Below are 17454 nucleotides of genomic sequence, written 5' to 3' on the forward strand. Positions count from 1 at the left end.
GTTACTCCCTGGTCAGCACATCTCCTCCCTCTATACCATCTGGGTCTCCGTTTGCCCATCTTGCAGCAGGGAGTAATCTTGCAGGGCTGCTAGGCTTAAGTCGGAGAAAATGCATGACAGCCCTTGCCCTGTGCTGGGTAGCACATCACAGATGCTTAGAAAATGGAGCTTTCTTCTCATAGTAAATCCAGCAGGAGCACAAGACATGGTGATGATATTTATCAGGAAATTGATGTTTTTAGTTTCTGTTTGGTAGGCCATGACTTTCCTTTAAGGGTATGGGTATTAACATAAACCCACTCTTTACTTAGTTGTGATGAAGGATCATTAGCAGAATGGTTGCTTTTCTTAAAATATTGCAAGAGTCATCTTGGAATAACTAAGGATTTGGAACATATTTAGAGGCAGTGGGTTTTTGTTGTAAGCAAATGGTGATGAATTTTAAACACATATTCACAATATTCATTCAGAAATACACCATTCCTTGCCAGATGTTTGCAGAGCACCTACTGTGTGCCCATTATTGCCTAACTGGTGAGGTTGTAGAAGTTAACCAGAAGATGCACTCAGAATTGCTGAGCAGTTTTTAACAATGGGGCATTATTTTACTGCTTTTTCTTTGCGTCAACAAGTTCTTCAGCAATAAGCTTAAGGTCTTGCAATTATGTGTTTGTTTCTGTTGTTAGGTCTCTCCAGGTGACACTGGATGGGATGTCTTCAGCCTTGATTATCATGTCGACGGACCAATTGCAACTGTAAGATTATCCTGCATCATTTTATAGTATTTACAGCTGTTAAGATTGTTAAACATTTTGTTTGAAATTAACTTTCTTCTCTGGGGACTTCTAATTCAAGTGATCACTCGACATCTAAGATATACTCATTGAATAAATACTTAAGCCAAAATTGTGTGTGTTTTAAATGATTATTAATGAGTACTGAAATGCTCTATCATTTAAAAAATTCTTAAAAATATCATTGTTCTATCATAGGTTTTAGGAACTCCTTAATAAATGGACTGTTCATTTTGTTCCATTATTAGACTGTGGCAACTAGTTTAGGATAATTTGAAAGGAACTGTAAAGTGTATTTTAGGGGAATCATGTTTTTACTACTTAGCTAAAATTTGGTATTTAGTATTCATTTAAACCAACGAGGAAACAGCTGTACTTTGTTCATAGTGCCTTTACCTACATAACAGTTACCACATTGTAAAAGGCTGACCAGGAAAGCTGTCTTTTACATGCCTGCAGTTAAAGTGCCTCTTTTAGTGCTCATTTTGAAAGTATTCAGACTTGAATAAATTTCCTTGACCAAGATACCCCTCTAAACTTACTTCAGTCATTTTTGTATCTGAAATACTGAAGGAAGGACATTGCATTTCTTTGAGGTATTGGGAAAAGTATTTTGTTGAGAAGAAATATAGTTGGGCTCTAAAATTTTTTCTTAGTGGTTCTGGTAGAGCCTGCTTTGTGCTGTTTTCCCGCCTCTCAGGGTGCACATCACGCTGCTGAAATAATTGCGTCAGGGCACACTCACCCTCTTTCCTCTTGGGGGTAAGAAACCTGCCTCTGGTAAGTGTGTCTCTCCTGTCTACAGTGAGATGGGAACTGCTGGTGCAATTTCCCTTTTACACATAAATTCCTGGTGTGTAACCTTTATTGATCAAAGCTACTGTATTTTAAGGGTATAGCTTCTCTTAAATTTAATTTCTCATCATATTCAAATTAGCTTTTTCTCTTTTGACTTATGTCCTAACCAATTTAAAATAGTTACAATGCAAAAAGCAGTGTGATATTTAACAAATTATTTATTTAATTTATTTTTGACACGGAGTCTCATTCTCGCACCAAGGCTGGAATGCAATGGCACGATCTTGGCTCACTTCAACCTCCGCCTCTCAGATTCAAGCGATTCTTCTGCCTCACCCTCCCAGGTAGCTGGGATTATAGGCACGAGCCACCATGCCTGGCTAATTGTTGTGTTTTTAGTAGAGATGGGGTTTCACCATGTTGGCCAGGCTGGTCTCAAACTCCTGACCTCAGGTGATCCACCTGCCTCCCTCCCAAAGTGCTGGGATTACAGGCATAAGCCACTGTGCCTGACCTTAACAAATTATTTAAATTAGCAACTTCCATATCTCTTGCCTTGTTAATTTGCATGCATTATGTATTATTTTCATAGCATAAATGATATCATAGTACAGATAATTGCATCGGTTATTTCAGGAAGTCTGAGTGCCTTGACAAATAGGTAAACTGAACATTGCCTAGAGAACAGATAATTAATTATTTCATAGTATTACAGATCTTATTAAGAGTGTCAAAGGTGTCATGCCATGTACATAAACAATTGCTTATGCAGTATTGTTAAATGTTTAGGTTTGTAAAGCCCTACTTTAGTAGAAGGACTCAAGGAAAAAAGTTTATATCATAGATTTATTTTAAAAAGGCAAATCTATCACCTGAGGCCAGGAGTTTGAGACCAGCCTGGCTAACATGGCAAAAACACATCTCTCCTGAAAATACAAAATTAGCTGGGCATGGTGGCACACACCTGTAATCCTGGCTACTCGGGAGGCTGAGGCATGAGAATTCCTTGAACCCAGGAGGCGGAGGTTGCAGTGAGCCGAGCTCTTGCCACTGCACTCCAGCCTGGGTGACAGAGTGAGACTCTTATCTCAAAAAAACCCCACAAAAACCCAAAATAAAAGTAAATCGGTGAAAATAACCTGAAGGATTCTTTTCAGACTGGAGATTCTTCTAGGCCTACCTTCCATGAGATTCACCACCCTTAGGAGCTACTGTTACAGAAGAAAGTGCACCCCTGCCTCACGGATCCCTCAGGCGGGCTGGGGGGAGTTGTAGTGAAGAGTCCACATTTTAGATTAGGCTTAGACTAGTCTAAAATGGATTGAAAATCCTGATAAACTGTTTGCAAGTTGTGTAACATTAGGCCTCTGTTTCCCTGCTTTCTGTTCCTGTGAGTTTGCTTAGCATGCTGCCTAGCATGTAAGTCATCAGTGTGGTTGTTATATTATGATAGTTTGCTAAAATGTACCTTTTGAAAAAAAAGATTGAGACCTGTACTGAGAGGATTCTTATGTGGGAATACTATAAACTCGTCTTCTGCTGTTATCCCAGGTGTTTACTCGAGAATGTATGAGCCACTACCTAAGAGTATTTAACTTCCTCTGGAGGGCGAAGCGGATGGAATACATTCTCACCGACATACGGAAGGGACACATGTGCAATGCAAAGCTCCTGAGGAACATGCCAGGTGAGCCCTCTGTGCGATCACAGGTCCGCACACACTCCCAGCAGCGTCCAGCCCCCAGTAAACATTGAATGACTTAAATTACAAGTAATTTTGAAGTCTTTATATAAAATTGATTTGGTCAGCACCCTTGAGAAAGTATTTCAGTAGGTACGTCTCTAAAGAAGAACTAAATGGTACATGCCTTTAATCCTTTGGTGAAAAGTAATTATTAGGAATAAAAAGAGAGCAGTTGTTTGGAGAAAGCAGTTCATGATCTCTGCTTCTTTACCAGCTCAGAGGCTGGTCCCTGAGCAGCTACCAGAGATCCAGAATAGTGACCCCCGCTGAAGGCTGTGGGACAGGGAGTTGCCTGTCTGAGCCAACACTGACACGTAGAACTGTCAGTTTTTACTAGGTGTTGATACTTGACTGTAGTGGGGAATGAATGGTAGGAATCCTCCGAATTAGCTGAGAGGGAAGCAAAGGGGAGATTTTCTTTTAAAGGCAGTGATGACTGTGGGCTGGGTGCCCTTCTTGTGAATGTGCTGCCACGGGCGGGTGGGGAGGCGGGAGGAGGGCCGTTCTGAGAGGACTGCATGCACGCCTGGGGCTCTGTGGGTCTCCTTTCTCCACAGTTTCACACCTTCCCTCTCACCATGGTTGCGGGATCCCTCGCTCAGAGTTGTTTTAACTGGATATGTACTTACTTGCCTACACTTTTCCTTCCCTGTGTCTTCTTATGAATACCACTGAGTAGATCAGTTCCTGGCTGCCCCCTTCACGAGGCAGCGTCTTATAGTGAATCTAGGCCAAACTGATGCTGTCATTGTCACATGTCAAAGTAAGCCTCTGCGAAGGCTGAGCTCCATACCAACTTGAAATATGGGCTGGTCGCACTACAGTTTTCTGATCTGATTATCAGTTTAGCAACATCTGTATCAATTTGCTCTTCTCTTACTGTATTGAATATCAATAATGAGTTTTGTTTTCTAGTTGGAGATAACTAATAAATTTTTTGATCAGTTTTCTATGTATGGGAAAATGTATATTTTATTATTTATAAAATTTATTTATATCGCTAGGATCCTGCTTCACAGAGTTTAACTCCAGCTTCTTTTGCTGAGCCTTTCCCCTCGCTATTGAAACTTTTTCTGAACCATTTTTAATAGCACGATATTACCTCATGTACATATCATTTCATCATTTCTCTTTGGACATGTTTTTTCCTCCAATTTTTTGCTAATATAAATAATGCCATGCATGTTTTTGTAAATGTATCTTGATATGCCTCTCTGAATATTTCTTGAGAATAGATAGAAGTGGAACTGCTTGCTTAACAGTTTGAAATTTAGTTACTTTTTACTTACTAAGTATTCATATTTTAACTGTATTGATATTATCAGATCACTTTTTGGGATATGTGCACCAATTTAGTTCACATCTCAGTAAGCCCAGATCGTATTGTGGAAAGTTGTCTATATCACTGTTTTTGCTAACACTGGCTATTAATTCAAATAAATTATCAGTTCATAGGTGAAAATGGAAGTTCATTTCAACTTTTATGCTTTTTAAATGTTATGCTTTTAAAATGATTGATGAGGGTAAGCACTTTTATTTTTAAGATGTGGTCCCCATTTTTGCCCAGGCTAGCCTCAAATTCCTGCGCTCAAGTGATCGTCCCACCTTGGCCTTCCAGAGTGCTGGGATTACAGGCATGAGCCACCAGGCCTGGCCTCTTTTTTCTTTGTTTTGCTGTATTATGTAGTATTCCCTTTATCTACGGGGGATCTATTCTAAGACCCTCCCCCCACCCCATGGATGCCTGAAACCTCAGATAGTATCAAACCTTACCTATACTGCTCTTCCCCATGTGTACTTACCTATGATAAAGTTTAACTTATATGTTAGGCACATTAAGTGATTAACAGCAATAACTAATGACAAAATAGAATTATTTTAACATCGTACTATAACAAACATTATGTGGGTGTTATGTCTCTCTCAAAAGATCTCACTGTACTATACTCACCTTTTTTTCTCGTGATCTGTTGACCTGATAACTGAGACAGCTACTGAGTGACTAAGGGGGCGGTAGTGTATACGCCGTGAATTTGCTGGACAAAGGGTTGATTAACTTCCTGGCTAGGATGGAGCAGGATGGTGTGAGATTTCATTACTACTGAGAACAGTGCTCAGTTGAAAACTTATGAATTGTTTATTTCTGGGATTTTCCATGTACTATTTTTGGACTGCTGTTGACAGCAGGTGACAAACAGCATAAAGAGAAACTGTATGGGGACTACCATATTCCCTTTTCAGGAATTGTTTTACCTGTGTTTCTGTTGGGGTGTCTGTGTTCTTACCTTTAATAAAAAAGTATTTTAAAGTAGTTCATGGCCAAGCAACTTCATGAGCAGAAATCAGCTAGCTGATCTTGCTAATCCAGCCCGTTAGAAATGTCCTGCTAATTATAAATCTGAAGCAGATTACACATGGACCCTGTAGAGAGCTCCCATCAACAGCTGCCACGGGGCCTCGTACGGGTGTGGTGTGCAAAGGACAGCTTAGTCTTACTTAAAGTGTCAGCAGTTACCCTAGTGTTTTAACAATATTCGTCTAAGTAATAACTTGCTCCATCGTGTGCAGTAAGTAGTTACATGTGAAAGTCCTTTGCCGGGGACAGGAGTTTTTGATCATGGTCTACCAGGAAGATCACACCTATTCCTCATGTAAGATTGTCTGCTCTTCCTGCCTTTACCAATCCTGGATGGTAGCAGTTTTTTATGTATTTGCCAGTCAGCTGGACAAAACACAGCAGCTAATACTAAAATGGTTTGTTAGATTCAGTTAATCTAAAAAATATTTCTACTGCTGGAAACTAAATTCATGTTTCAGATAACATTTCACAAAATGAAATAGACCAATACAGGTAACTGAGCCTGTATTCTTTCTCAGCCTCTGTGTGGGGTGGGGACGGAACGAATGGAGGCTTTTTCTTTCTCTTTCAGCTTCCCTCCCTTTCCCCTTTCAAAACAGTGTCATTGAAATAATTTGCTTTTGGTCTTTATTAGAAATAAAATCGATCTCTTACGTTCTTGAGGGAAAACAAGGATGCGTTCATCTTTCATGAAGAATCAAGATGAAATTTATGTAGTTAGGTTCCAATAGAAGTCTGATTCAGAAATAACACTTTCTTTGTTTTCCTCTGGTTTTAAGACATTAACTTACTCATCTGAGACAAAAATTAATGTTTAGACGGTGAGTTTTTAGAGGGCTCTTAAGAGAATATTAATTCTCTGAAATGGTCCCTGAAGTTCTCAGGGAACAGTGGTTGTGGAGATTTATGTTTACCCTTTTTTTTGAGATGGAATCTCACTCTGTCACCCAGGCTGGAGTGCAGTGGTGTGATTTTGGCTCACTGCAACCTCCACTTCCCAGATTCAAGCTGCTCTCCTGCCTCAGCCTCCTGAGTAGCTAGAATTACAGGTGCCTGCCACATCGTCTGGCTAATTTTTTTGTAGTTTTAGTAGAGATGGGATTTCACCATGTTGTCCGGGCTGGCCTCAAGCTCCTGGCCTAAGGTGATCTGCCCACCTCGGCCTCCCCCAGGGCTGGAATTATAGGGGTGAGCCACTGTGCCCGAGGTTTTTTTTTTTTTGAGACAGAGCCTTGCTCTTTCGCCCAGGCTGGAGTACAGTGGTGTGATCTCAGCTCACTGCAAACTCCGCCTCCCAGGATCAAGCGATTCTCATGCCTCAGCCTCCTCAGTAGCTGGGATTACAGGCATGTGCACCATGCCCAGCTAATTTTTTGTGTTAATATTTGTAGTAGAGATGGGGTTTCACTGTGTTGGCCAGGCTGGCCTCGAACTCCTGGCCTCAAGTGATCCGCCCGCCTTGGCCTCCCAAAGTTCTGGGGTTATGGGCGTGAGCTGCTGTGCTCAGTCACTGTTGAAGATAATGGAACTCCACTCACTTAAAATGAGATGTAAATACTACTACATTTTAAAATTAGAGCTTGTACACTGGACACTAAATTATTTCTTGTCTAAAATATAATGATAGCAAGTTACAGGTTTTCCTTTATCTTTTCTAATCCCACTGAATGAAATGTGCTCTCGAGAAAGCGAGTGTCTAAATGAGGCTTCGTGGGGTAGGTGTCGAAGAGCAGGGTCTGGCCATGGAAATAGCTTGATAGGGCCACATCTAAACCAGCAGGTCCCTTGCAATTAGGAAGCTTTCAAGTAGAAGGCACTTTGGAGATACCACAGTCAAACCTTTCTAGTGTATATTGGAGAGCAGCCTGAGACCCAGAATCTGAAAAGGTTGGATTGGCCCACATTTGGTTTAGGCCCAATATATTGAAAAATAAGATAAATCAAGGTTTAACAGCTCATACTACATTTTGCTTTGGTTTTCCTTTCAAACATATTTTATTACTTCTAAGATACACATTGTTTTCATGTTCTCAATGTGTCTTAAAGTCTGTTGAGCTGCAGGGCTCCTGTTGCCTGCAGCTGTGTAAACCTGGCCCCAGCTCCTCTTGGTGACTGGAGCTGGTTTCTGTGCTCCGGCAGCATAGCCTTTAGTACTGGCCACAGCTGCGGTTCATTGCCTTCAAAAAGATTACACCCTGGCTCCACCCTGGCTCTGTTATGAAATGAAGAGTTACTGTGTTTGCAGAAAAGTGTAGAAGTAGCAGTGGAGCATAAATTTGAAATCCATGAAGCACATAATTATTATTGAGAGAAGAACCAAAATACCACCTTTCCATGTAAAGCAGCACCGCAGATTTTATCTTCCCAGGAAAGGCAGGTGCCCGCGGGCCAGCAGTGTCCCGTGAGGGGCCCATCTGAGCAGTGGGTTCAGAGGGTGTTTCCCGCACAGGACTGTGGTCAGGGTGTCTGTCAGTGTGATTGGCAACTGTTTTACTTTCTTGATGATTCATATAGTAATGATTCATCTTACAAATGACAGTGTCTTAGACTCAGTGAATGATAAAAGATGAGTTGAAATTTTTCTCTTTAAAATTTTCTGTGTGTATCTATCTGTGTTTTTGTATCTTGTGTTTTATATCCTTAGTGTGTGGCCTCAGCCCTGCAGGATGTGTGCTTGCTGTATTTGTTGTATGTTTCACTCATCATTTCTGTGTTTCACTAAGGATCCAAAAGATACTTCACAAAAGTCTTTTGGATCCTTAGTGAAACATACAAATACAGATAAAAAAAATTCTCTGTGCCTGGCTCCAACTGATAGAAACTTGAAGCTGAGCTGTAGGTGCTAGAGCTACATTGCCTGGGGGCGTCCCCACCCCACCACCTGTCTCTGAGATTGTATGGCCTCAGCTGATATCTTGATCTTCTGCCTCAGTTTCCTCATCTGGGGGGATGAGGTGTTGATGGCACTTACTTCCTAGTGTTGTCAGGATTAAGTCTGAGTGAAAGTACTTGGAACAGCACCTGCCTGTGGTGGGTGCCCCCAAGTTCACCATTGCCGTGGTTACTTGCCTGGAAGAGCAGGAATGCAGATGATGTAAGGATGAGATCCTTACAGGTGGTTAGAGACTTTGAAAACAATCCTAGTTCTTAACAAATGTCGTTTGGATCCTTAGTCTTGAGAAAAATAAATCAGATGGGTACTTTGATAAGGTCACTTTTAAATACAGTAGCATCACTATAAATATGGGTTGAGGAGGTGATTTTGAAATTGTGAACTAATTGTTTTAAGGTATTTTCTAAAAAAAACAAATACAATGTTCAGCACTACTCAGTGCTATCTCTAGGGGCATCTCCGGATGTGAGGGGTTCTGGTGGAAGGTGCCTGCCTGAACTAGTCCTTAAGAGCCAGTGTTTGAGTCAAACTTGAAGTTCTTTCGACAGCCTTTAGGGGTCAGTGGAGAACTACAGAAGAGCTGTTGCTTAGCTCCTGCCCAAGCGGGAGGAGACAGTGGCCACCCAATTTTGTGTGTTGGCGGTCCAGTGTGGCGTCGGCCCTGCAGGAGGTGTGCCTCCTGTATTCATTGGACCTTATTGCCAGTATTGCTTTGCTTTTGGGATTCTTATAATTGTATAGTTACTTGTGGGTCAGCCATAAAAACACATTTAAAACACGTTCCTAAAATATGTATTCAGAGTGCTGGGTAAAGAGATCCTTGGCATGTTGGCAGGTGTAAATGGAATTTTTTAGGAACTAAAGGACTAGTTGTGCCTTGTGAATTGAGTTCATAGTCATTACAGCCTTAGAGCAAGTAGAAGTTCAGAAATACTATTTTCTATAGTGTTTAATCTCTCATTTGGGAAAGAAAAATAATTGTGGTATTGTAGGGATTTCAGACTTCTGTCATGTGGATGATTTCACCAGGTTTCTTTTCAGTAGCAGCATCCTCACAGCAGCAACCAGATGTCTCTCACTGTCACGGGGCTTTGTCTTAAGAGAAGACCATTGGAGATGCTGTCCTCTGTACTCGTTGTAGACACAGTAAAAGGTGATTTTTCTAGAAGGAGAACTATATTCACTGGTACTACTTTAAGACTGTAAAAGGAAAGAACACCTATATTCACATTGTTGCTAAATTGACCTTGCTTATAGAAACCTTTTGAAAGGTGTGAGTTTGAGTACTCAAGATCTGGAGGAATGCAGACTGCCTGCTCTGACGTTGAGTGTCCAAATCACGCATTTTTTTCAGGAAATCATCATTGAGGGCCCACTTAGTGCTCTCTGTTGCTGGTTCCCAGTGACGGTGTGACAAACCAGCTCCCTGTGACTAAGCAGCTCGTGGCCTGTTAGGGCAGAGCAGACATTTACACAGGAACTTACAGTCAGTCAATACGGGAAAATCCAAGTGGCATGGGAATGTTTAAATGAGGCATCTGACAGATGTGGGGTGGTTCCAGAAGGCTCCAGAGGTGATAGTGTCCAGCCTGGCCCCTAACAGGTGAGGATGAGCTGTTTGGGTCAGTGGGGAGGAGAGCAGCATGTTTGGCAAAGCTGGGGAGGGGGACTGTGCTGCCAACATGAGGCTGGGGAGCCCAACTGGGAGCACGTCCTGAAGGTCTGGAGTCAGGTCATTGAGAATAATGAACCTGGGGTGCGACCGTGGCGGTTAGCAGGGCAGCCAGTTGTAATAATCCGTGTGCAGTGACGTTGGCCTTTATGGTTACAGCAGACACGGGGATGGAGGGAAGGGAATCGATTTCAGGGCGACTTGGCCTGTGGCGCCAGCAGGACCAGGTGATGCGTGTACGGAGGCCAGGAGGTGGTTGGAATCTCGGTGGCACCTGAGTCTCTGACTTGAGGACCTGGTGGGTGGTGGCATCTTTTATCACCCAGGGAGCACTGGAGGAAGAGCTTCTTTTGGGGGGATAATGATTCCATTCAAATATGCTAATTTGAGGTATTTTTTAGGATACCTTGTGAGGCCATTAATTAGACTGATCTTAAACTTAAGATAGATCTAGAGGTAAATGTTTTAGATGTCATCAGCCTGGATATACTTGAAGTTGTGGAGTGGAATCCAGAAGGGACATCAGTGAGTACAGATGCTGGGCACATGTCACAGGTTTGCAGGAAGCCTCATGAGTACAGATGCTAGGCAGATGTCACAGGTCTGAGGGCAACTTGGTCTCTTCTGAGGGTGTTAGAGCTGAAAGTGCATCTCATGGCTGTGGACACTATAGTTCACTGTGTTTAAGTGTCTGCGGGGCCATGTAAGGAGCACTGAGGATTCTTTGCAGAGTTGTAAACTTTGTAAGTAAATCTTGGATATGCCTCTGATACATCAGTCATAGCCATTGGCAGGGGAGGCGCTTGAGCACTTGAGTGGGTGTGTTCCCCTGTGAGGCGCTGGGTGGCACATGGATGTGGACGAGGGCCCTTCGGAGCTCCTGGTTGGTTAGGTTGCCACCTCCCGCCTGTTCATTGCCTGAGGGACAGTGTGTCATCCCTCTCTTTAAAAAATGAATTTGCTCCTTCTGAAAGGTGCATAGTCTAAGTCTGCCACCAATGATCCCTAACTAAAAATTCTTCTGCCTCTTTAAAAGCAAGTTCTTTTTTTGTCTTTTGAAATTTTTTTTTAAACATCTTTCTTACTGGCTGCCATGTATTTCATTTAGGTAAGTGCTGGTATATAATGTATATTGATGTCTGCTTTACACCTCTCTGGCTAGCCTCTGTGTTCGAGAATTCTAGCCCCTTCCCTAGGCCCAGGCACCAGGGAGGTGAGGAGTGTCCTCCTCTACAGTGCGCCCTCCTCCTTTCCCTGGTGCACGGCACATCCCTGGAGACCAGGCACGAGGGTTGGGTGGTGATGCTGCCTGTTAGTGGAATCTGTGCTTTCGGACAGCGTTCATGCAATTCACATACATATTTCATGCTTGTATAAGTTGATCATCTGTTTAAGGATTTACATTTTTGTAAGGCTTAGAATTCTGTCTCCTCCTCTCCCACTTTTCTCTACTGACCAGGCTGTCAAGTGTTAAACCAAGACAGCAAAACTGCAAGGTGTCAGTTAATCTTCAACTTACAGAAAGAGTGTTTTAGAAAGTTTGCATTGCCATTGTTATTTTTACACACCTCTATAAAGAGGCTTAAGTCCCACTACTTCTTTACTCTCTTGAGAAGAGGCAAGACTGACGTCTCACATAACTGCATGAGTAGCAAGTCTCGATCTCGTTATCGAGGTAACTCATTGAGGGTATTTGAAGCAGTAACAAAACATGTCCAAGCTGACCTGTGCTACAAAGCCTTTTTGTAATCACCTCACCGATGGGCCTAGCTCTGATTTGTAATCACCTCACTGATGGGCCTAGCTCTGATTTGAGCCATCACATACATTAGTATAACAATATGCTGCCATAGTCTTTGAACAAAAAATTAAAAGTATGAGCAGAGAACTGTGCTCTGTGGTGACCTTCCAGCCTGGTGATGGTTTGTGATCTCCTAAAGGATAAAAGGAGAGTCTGAGCTCGTCCCTGACTTCCCTCGAGGCTCCTCTTTCTCACAGGCGGTAAGGCCACAGTCGGTTCCTTAAAGAAATATCACCTTTATCTCCAAAGAGCAAGGGAATAGTAAATGTTTCACGCACAGCAGGCAGACTAATTGTAAAGCCATGAAGCGGAGCTTCTGTTTATTCAGTGCACTGCATTATTATAAAATAAATGTTTTGTATTTAATTTTTAAATACAATTATATTTTGTTTCATGTATTCCTTATTAGGCTCCTATTAGGTAAAGTAGTATAGTACTACTTGGTTAGATAGCTCAGTTCTCGTTTAGCTTGAACTGTTCAGAAATTGGTTATGGAGAGGTTGTTTCCTGTTAAGGGGTCAAGAATTTAAATGACTGATTTTTTGTTTTCAGATAGCTTGCAGGTGGGTAAGGGAGAACAGCACGTTGTTGGTAAGCGTACCTGCAGTGCACCTCTGATGTCAGCTCTTCCCTTGCAGAGTTCTCTGGGGTGCTGCACCAGTGTCATGTTTTGGCCTCTGAGATGGTCCATTTCATTCATCAGATGCAGTATTACATCACATTTGAGGTACACATCGGTCACTGTGTTGATTTTAGTTTCAATAAGTCATGTCTTGGCTTTTACATGGTATATATATATGTGGGTGTATATATGTGTGTGTGTGTATGTGTATGTATATAATATACTATATTATAGTAATTTTTTTTTTTTTTTTTGCTTTTTTTTTTTTGAGATGGAATCTTGCTATTGCCTAGGCTGGAGTGCAATGGCATGATATCAGCTCACTGCAACCTCCCCCTCCTGGGTTCAAGCAATTCTCCAGCCTCAGACTCCTGAGTAGCTGGCATTACAGGCACCCACCATCACTCCCAGCTGATTTTTGTATTTTTAGTAGAGACGGGGTTTCACCATGTTGGCCAGGCTGGTTTCGAACTCCTGATCTCAGGTGATCCGCCCGCCTCGGCCTCCCATAGATGGTATATATTTTATGAGTGATGCTACACTAGGAAGAACATGAGCTTATCTAGCATCTTTAAATTGTTGTTTCCCAGGTGCTTGAATGTTCTTGGGATGAGCTTTGGAACAAAGTCCAGCAGGCCCAGGATTTGGATCACATCATTGCTGCACACGAGGTGTTCTTAGACACCATCATCTCCCGCTGCCTGCTGGATGGTGACTCCAGGGTAAGACTCCGACCTGCTTAGAAATAAGAAACCAAAAGAATAATCTTCTTTTCTTGGGTTCTTGTCAAGTGAGGGAATCTTAGAAATCCCCTGATGCAGCCACTTTGGTAATAGTTCAGATAATTGTATTACAAGTTTAATGTTGAAGGTACAGTTTCTGAACAGAATTGGAACAGTAGTGCAGTAGTGCTGAAACAAGAATATACTCTAAACTAGATATAAAAATGGTAGAAAATAATAATGCCTTTTCATTTTCTAGATATAATGATATCCTATTGTGGTATTCAAAAGAGAAAATCATGAGTTTTGAGGTTAATATCTGAACAAAATAAGCAACACAATATAAGAACAAAACAGGCCAGGCACGGTGGCTCACGCTTGTCATCCCAGCACTTTGGGAGGCCGAGGCGGGTGGATCACCTGAGGTCAGAAGTTCGAGACCAGCCTGGCCAACATGGTGAAACCCTGTCTCTATTAAAAATACAGAAACACTAGCCGGGAGTGGTGGTGTGTGCCTGTAATCCCAGCTACTTGGGAGGCTAAGACAGGAGCATCACTTGAACCTGGGAGGCAGAGGTTGCAGTGAGCTGAGATCATGCCATTGCACTGCAACCTGGGCAATAGAGTGAGACTCTGTCTCAAAAAAAAAAACAAAACACATGGTAACATGTATGACGTTTTTTGCAAACATTCTTTTACTTTAGGGTCCATGTTCTGAAAGTTGCACGTTCCATGTGGCAAATCTTCCTGGAGTTCTGCTTTTATCCTGAGGTCTGGGGCAAGAAGGAACCACATTGCTTTCACTTGAAGCAAATATATTGTGAAGTAGGGGGCAAATATCAAATGCATTTTTGACATGAACTCCGTGACTTCACAGACGTTTCCGGCTGGTAGAGGCTGCCTCCAGCTGGGCCTGCACTCTCCTCGGGGCCTGTCAGTGGAAAACACACCACTTCAGGGCCTTTACTTCATCTAAATTTTAGTTATGTGGTTAACCAGCCATGAATTCTGTTATTAAAGAACTAACATGTCAAAAAATGGTTCAGATCAAAGCTGCTTCTATATGGAATGTTTTCATGTTTTATAAATATGTGGAAATTATGTCAGAAAAATAATTTAAAATACTTTGAGAATAATTAATAATTAAAGAAATATACATCTTGAGGTTTGAGGCCCTTGAAACCTCTGTTACTAACCCTGGTCATGTTACTGGACTAAAACCACAGAAGGTTTCATGGTGACTGCCAGCCGTTGCCTCTCTGTATTCAGCAGATGCCGATGAGCATCGTCTGCACATGTTGAGGACCTCTGTGTTCCTGGACTCATGTGCCCTTGGCCAGCGTGGCCTGTCTCACGGTGCAGTTGCATGGCAAGACAGACACGGGCTCTGTAGCCAGGTAGACCGAGGGCTGAGTTTCACTTCATAGCTTTTGACTCCAGTGTTCTGTTTTAAAGGGTGTGATCCTAGTCTCTTCAATAGTTTGTAAGAATTATATAATTTAAGTATAATGTTGACCACAGTGACTGGCAGGTAGGTGTTAGTTGCTATTTTGTGCCTGGGTGTGGGTTTTACAGAGGTGTTTACAGTCACTAGATTTCATGCATTTCAGAAAATGTTTGAACTACTGAGGACTATACCCATACTGGTATCAGTCCAGTTGTGGCAAATGAGTAACACTCCACACAGCCGACAGATAATGTAGGAGATTTAGCCCACTTACAGGTATGAACATTCTGTATAAGATAAATTGTCATAGCTTTTGCTCCAGACAGTTTCCACTGATAAGAACCCTATCTGGGGGAGAAAAATCTTCCCATTTGTAGCACAGTGCTCTTGTGAAATTGGGAAGTGGGGTGTTTGTGTGTGTGTTGGTCCCACCTGACGTCGTTGAAGGAGTCATGCCAGAGGCTTCATGATCGTTTCTGAACTTGCCTTTGCTGATGGCTTTACTCTTAATTTGATGATTTGTTTAAAATGAGTTTTTTTTTAATAAAAAGAAACCCAGCATGTAAAGCAGATTAAAACAATCCATTATTGACCTAAGCAATTTTAAGTATAACATTTTTATTGTGTCACTCACTAAGAAAACCAGGACGGTTCTGATACATATAATTTTGAAGCTGGAGTCTGTGCCTGTTTTTGTGGTTTTTGTTTGTGCATTGTTGAGAGAAACTGTGAATTGGAGTGAATTGGTACCACTGAGGTTGCCAAAGAACGGCTTCCTGCAGGTGCCCTGTGCAGACAGATTGCCAGCAAAGCCTTGCCTGGTGCTGTGTGCAGACAGATTGCCAGCAAAGCCCTGCCTGGCAGCCTGAGCTTGAAGTCGATGTCAGTGGGTCACCTTGTAGATAGATTAACTCTTCCAAAGATAGTAAATTATTCTTTATTAGACGACATAAAGAAACAAATTAGAGAAACCTTTACTAAAAACAACAGATTAAACCGTCTCTTTTATGTTGCTTATTTAAGATCCTGTCAACAGGACAGAACAGCTTCTAAGATGAGAACATGTAAGATGGAAGATGTGTTTACTGCATTCATCATGTGGTGGTTTTATGTTAGGAACAGCATCCCTTGATCACATCCTTCTGTCATTTGCCAAATCAGTCCACATTGTTTTTGTTGCCATGTACTTTGGAGACCTGATTTTGCATAAGGGCATTGTAGTGAGTGAAAGAGAGCATGGGTTGTTCACTGCCCAATACCGAGTTCTCCTGCTTCCGTTTGTTCCAAAACCAGTCAGCAAATACTCATTTCAGCTTTGTCTCGCTTGAGATCAGACATTAGTTCAGCTCTGAATGGTGCTGCTGTGACTTAGCAAATGAATTTTGAACCAAAGCATCGCCAGCCTTTCATAACGGAAAATATTTTTGCAGAATAGTATTAGTCCATTAGACAATGGGTGGTGAGAAGTGGCTTTGCAAATGTCTTCATTAACTGTAAAATTGTGTTAAAAATAGAGTTAACTCAACTTCTTAGTTTCTCCCCAAATCGACTGTGTTGTGTCTTCCCAACCACGGGCTTGGAACCTTTCCTGTTATCTCGGTTTCTTTTATGCTTCTCAAGTACAGTTGCGTCATTTTTCTCCTATAAACTTCTTGCAAATCTTTTGTTACATTATTGCTACATTTGAGAAATTTGGCTGGTCTGAAATGGTATTGATTTTATGACTTTGATCTCTAATTTTTCTAGTCTAATATTTTCTTGGCACATATTTTTTATAAATCAAACCAGTTTTGTTTCTTTCATTCCACACAGTCTGCCTTTGCTGCTTTTTCACACTTCAGAGTGTTAGCTAGGCTGACTCTAAGCACAAAGGGAACCCCAGTCTTATTCCTGGCGTTAAAGTGATGCCTTTGCTGCTTCACCATTGGCTGTTGTGTTTGCAAAGACATTTGATAGGACCTTTGTCAAACTAAGAGGGTCTGCCCTACTCCTCGTTTGCTTAGATGCTTTATTTAAATCATGAGTGGGTGTTGAATTTTATCACGGTTTTCTTCTGCACTATTGAAATTAATCCCCGCTCTGCCCTCAGACTGTTAGTGTGTTTTTCAAACCTAAGATGGCAGAGGGTAGAATTAACCTTTCTCTTCAGTCATAGCACACTGCCATCAGTGGTCCATGAAAAGCCTCTCATATTTTGTTAGGTTTAATTTTATCTTCTGCCCTGCCAATACTCCAATTCCTCTACCCCCTTCCCTGCTGTTTGCGGCAGTTTTAATGTGTTTGCTCTATGGCCTTGGGTATATAGATGGTATTTTCTGTGGATACATTTTTAATTTATGTAAATGATTTTGTGTTGTAGATTTCATTATGTCCTTCCATGCCACACTACGAGAAAGATTAATGAAGTACAGTAGTTGTTTACTGAAGGTTACTGTGCAGTAGTTATAAGGGATGAACGGGAGATCCCTGCTGTGACACTGATATTTGTTTAAAACATTAGGAGTTTTTCCCTCATATTAAGGTATCCTTTTATTCCTGGTATAAAATATGATACACTTTTAAAACCGTGCTGAATTTGCTTTTATATTTCACTAAGTACTTC

At 41.7% G+C, this 17454-nt stretch overlaps 1 protein-coding gene across 1 annotated transcript in view; it reads left to right on the top strand.

Annotated features, from left to right (window-relative positions):
- The window catches only part of TUBGCP3 (tubulin gamma complex component 3), an 80791-nt gene extending 63538 nt beyond the window's left edge, over positions 1 to 17253 (top strand). Inside the window, exons 16-20 of the mRNA XM_017861769.1 lie at positions 687 to 755; positions 3144 to 3279; positions 12700 to 12788; positions 13274 to 13405; positions 17212 to 17253. Coding sequence (XP_017717258.1) covers positions 687 to 755; positions 3144 to 3279; positions 12700 to 12788; positions 13274 to 13405; positions 17212 to 17253 — 468 coding nt within the window. The remainder of the gene's footprint in view (positions 1 to 686; positions 756 to 3143; positions 3280 to 12699; positions 12789 to 13273; positions 13406 to 17211) is intronic.
- The last annotated feature ends 201 nt before the right edge of the window (positions 17254 to 17454 follow it).

This window comes from Rhinopithecus bieti, unplaced genomic scaffold (assembly GCF_001698545.2).
Source record: "Rhinopithecus bieti isolate Rb0 unplaced genomic scaffold, ASM169854v2 scaffold_62034, whole genome shotgun sequence".
NCBI classification, from domain to species: Eukaryota; Metazoa; Chordata; class Mammalia; order Primates; family Cercopithecidae; genus Rhinopithecus; species Rhinopithecus bieti.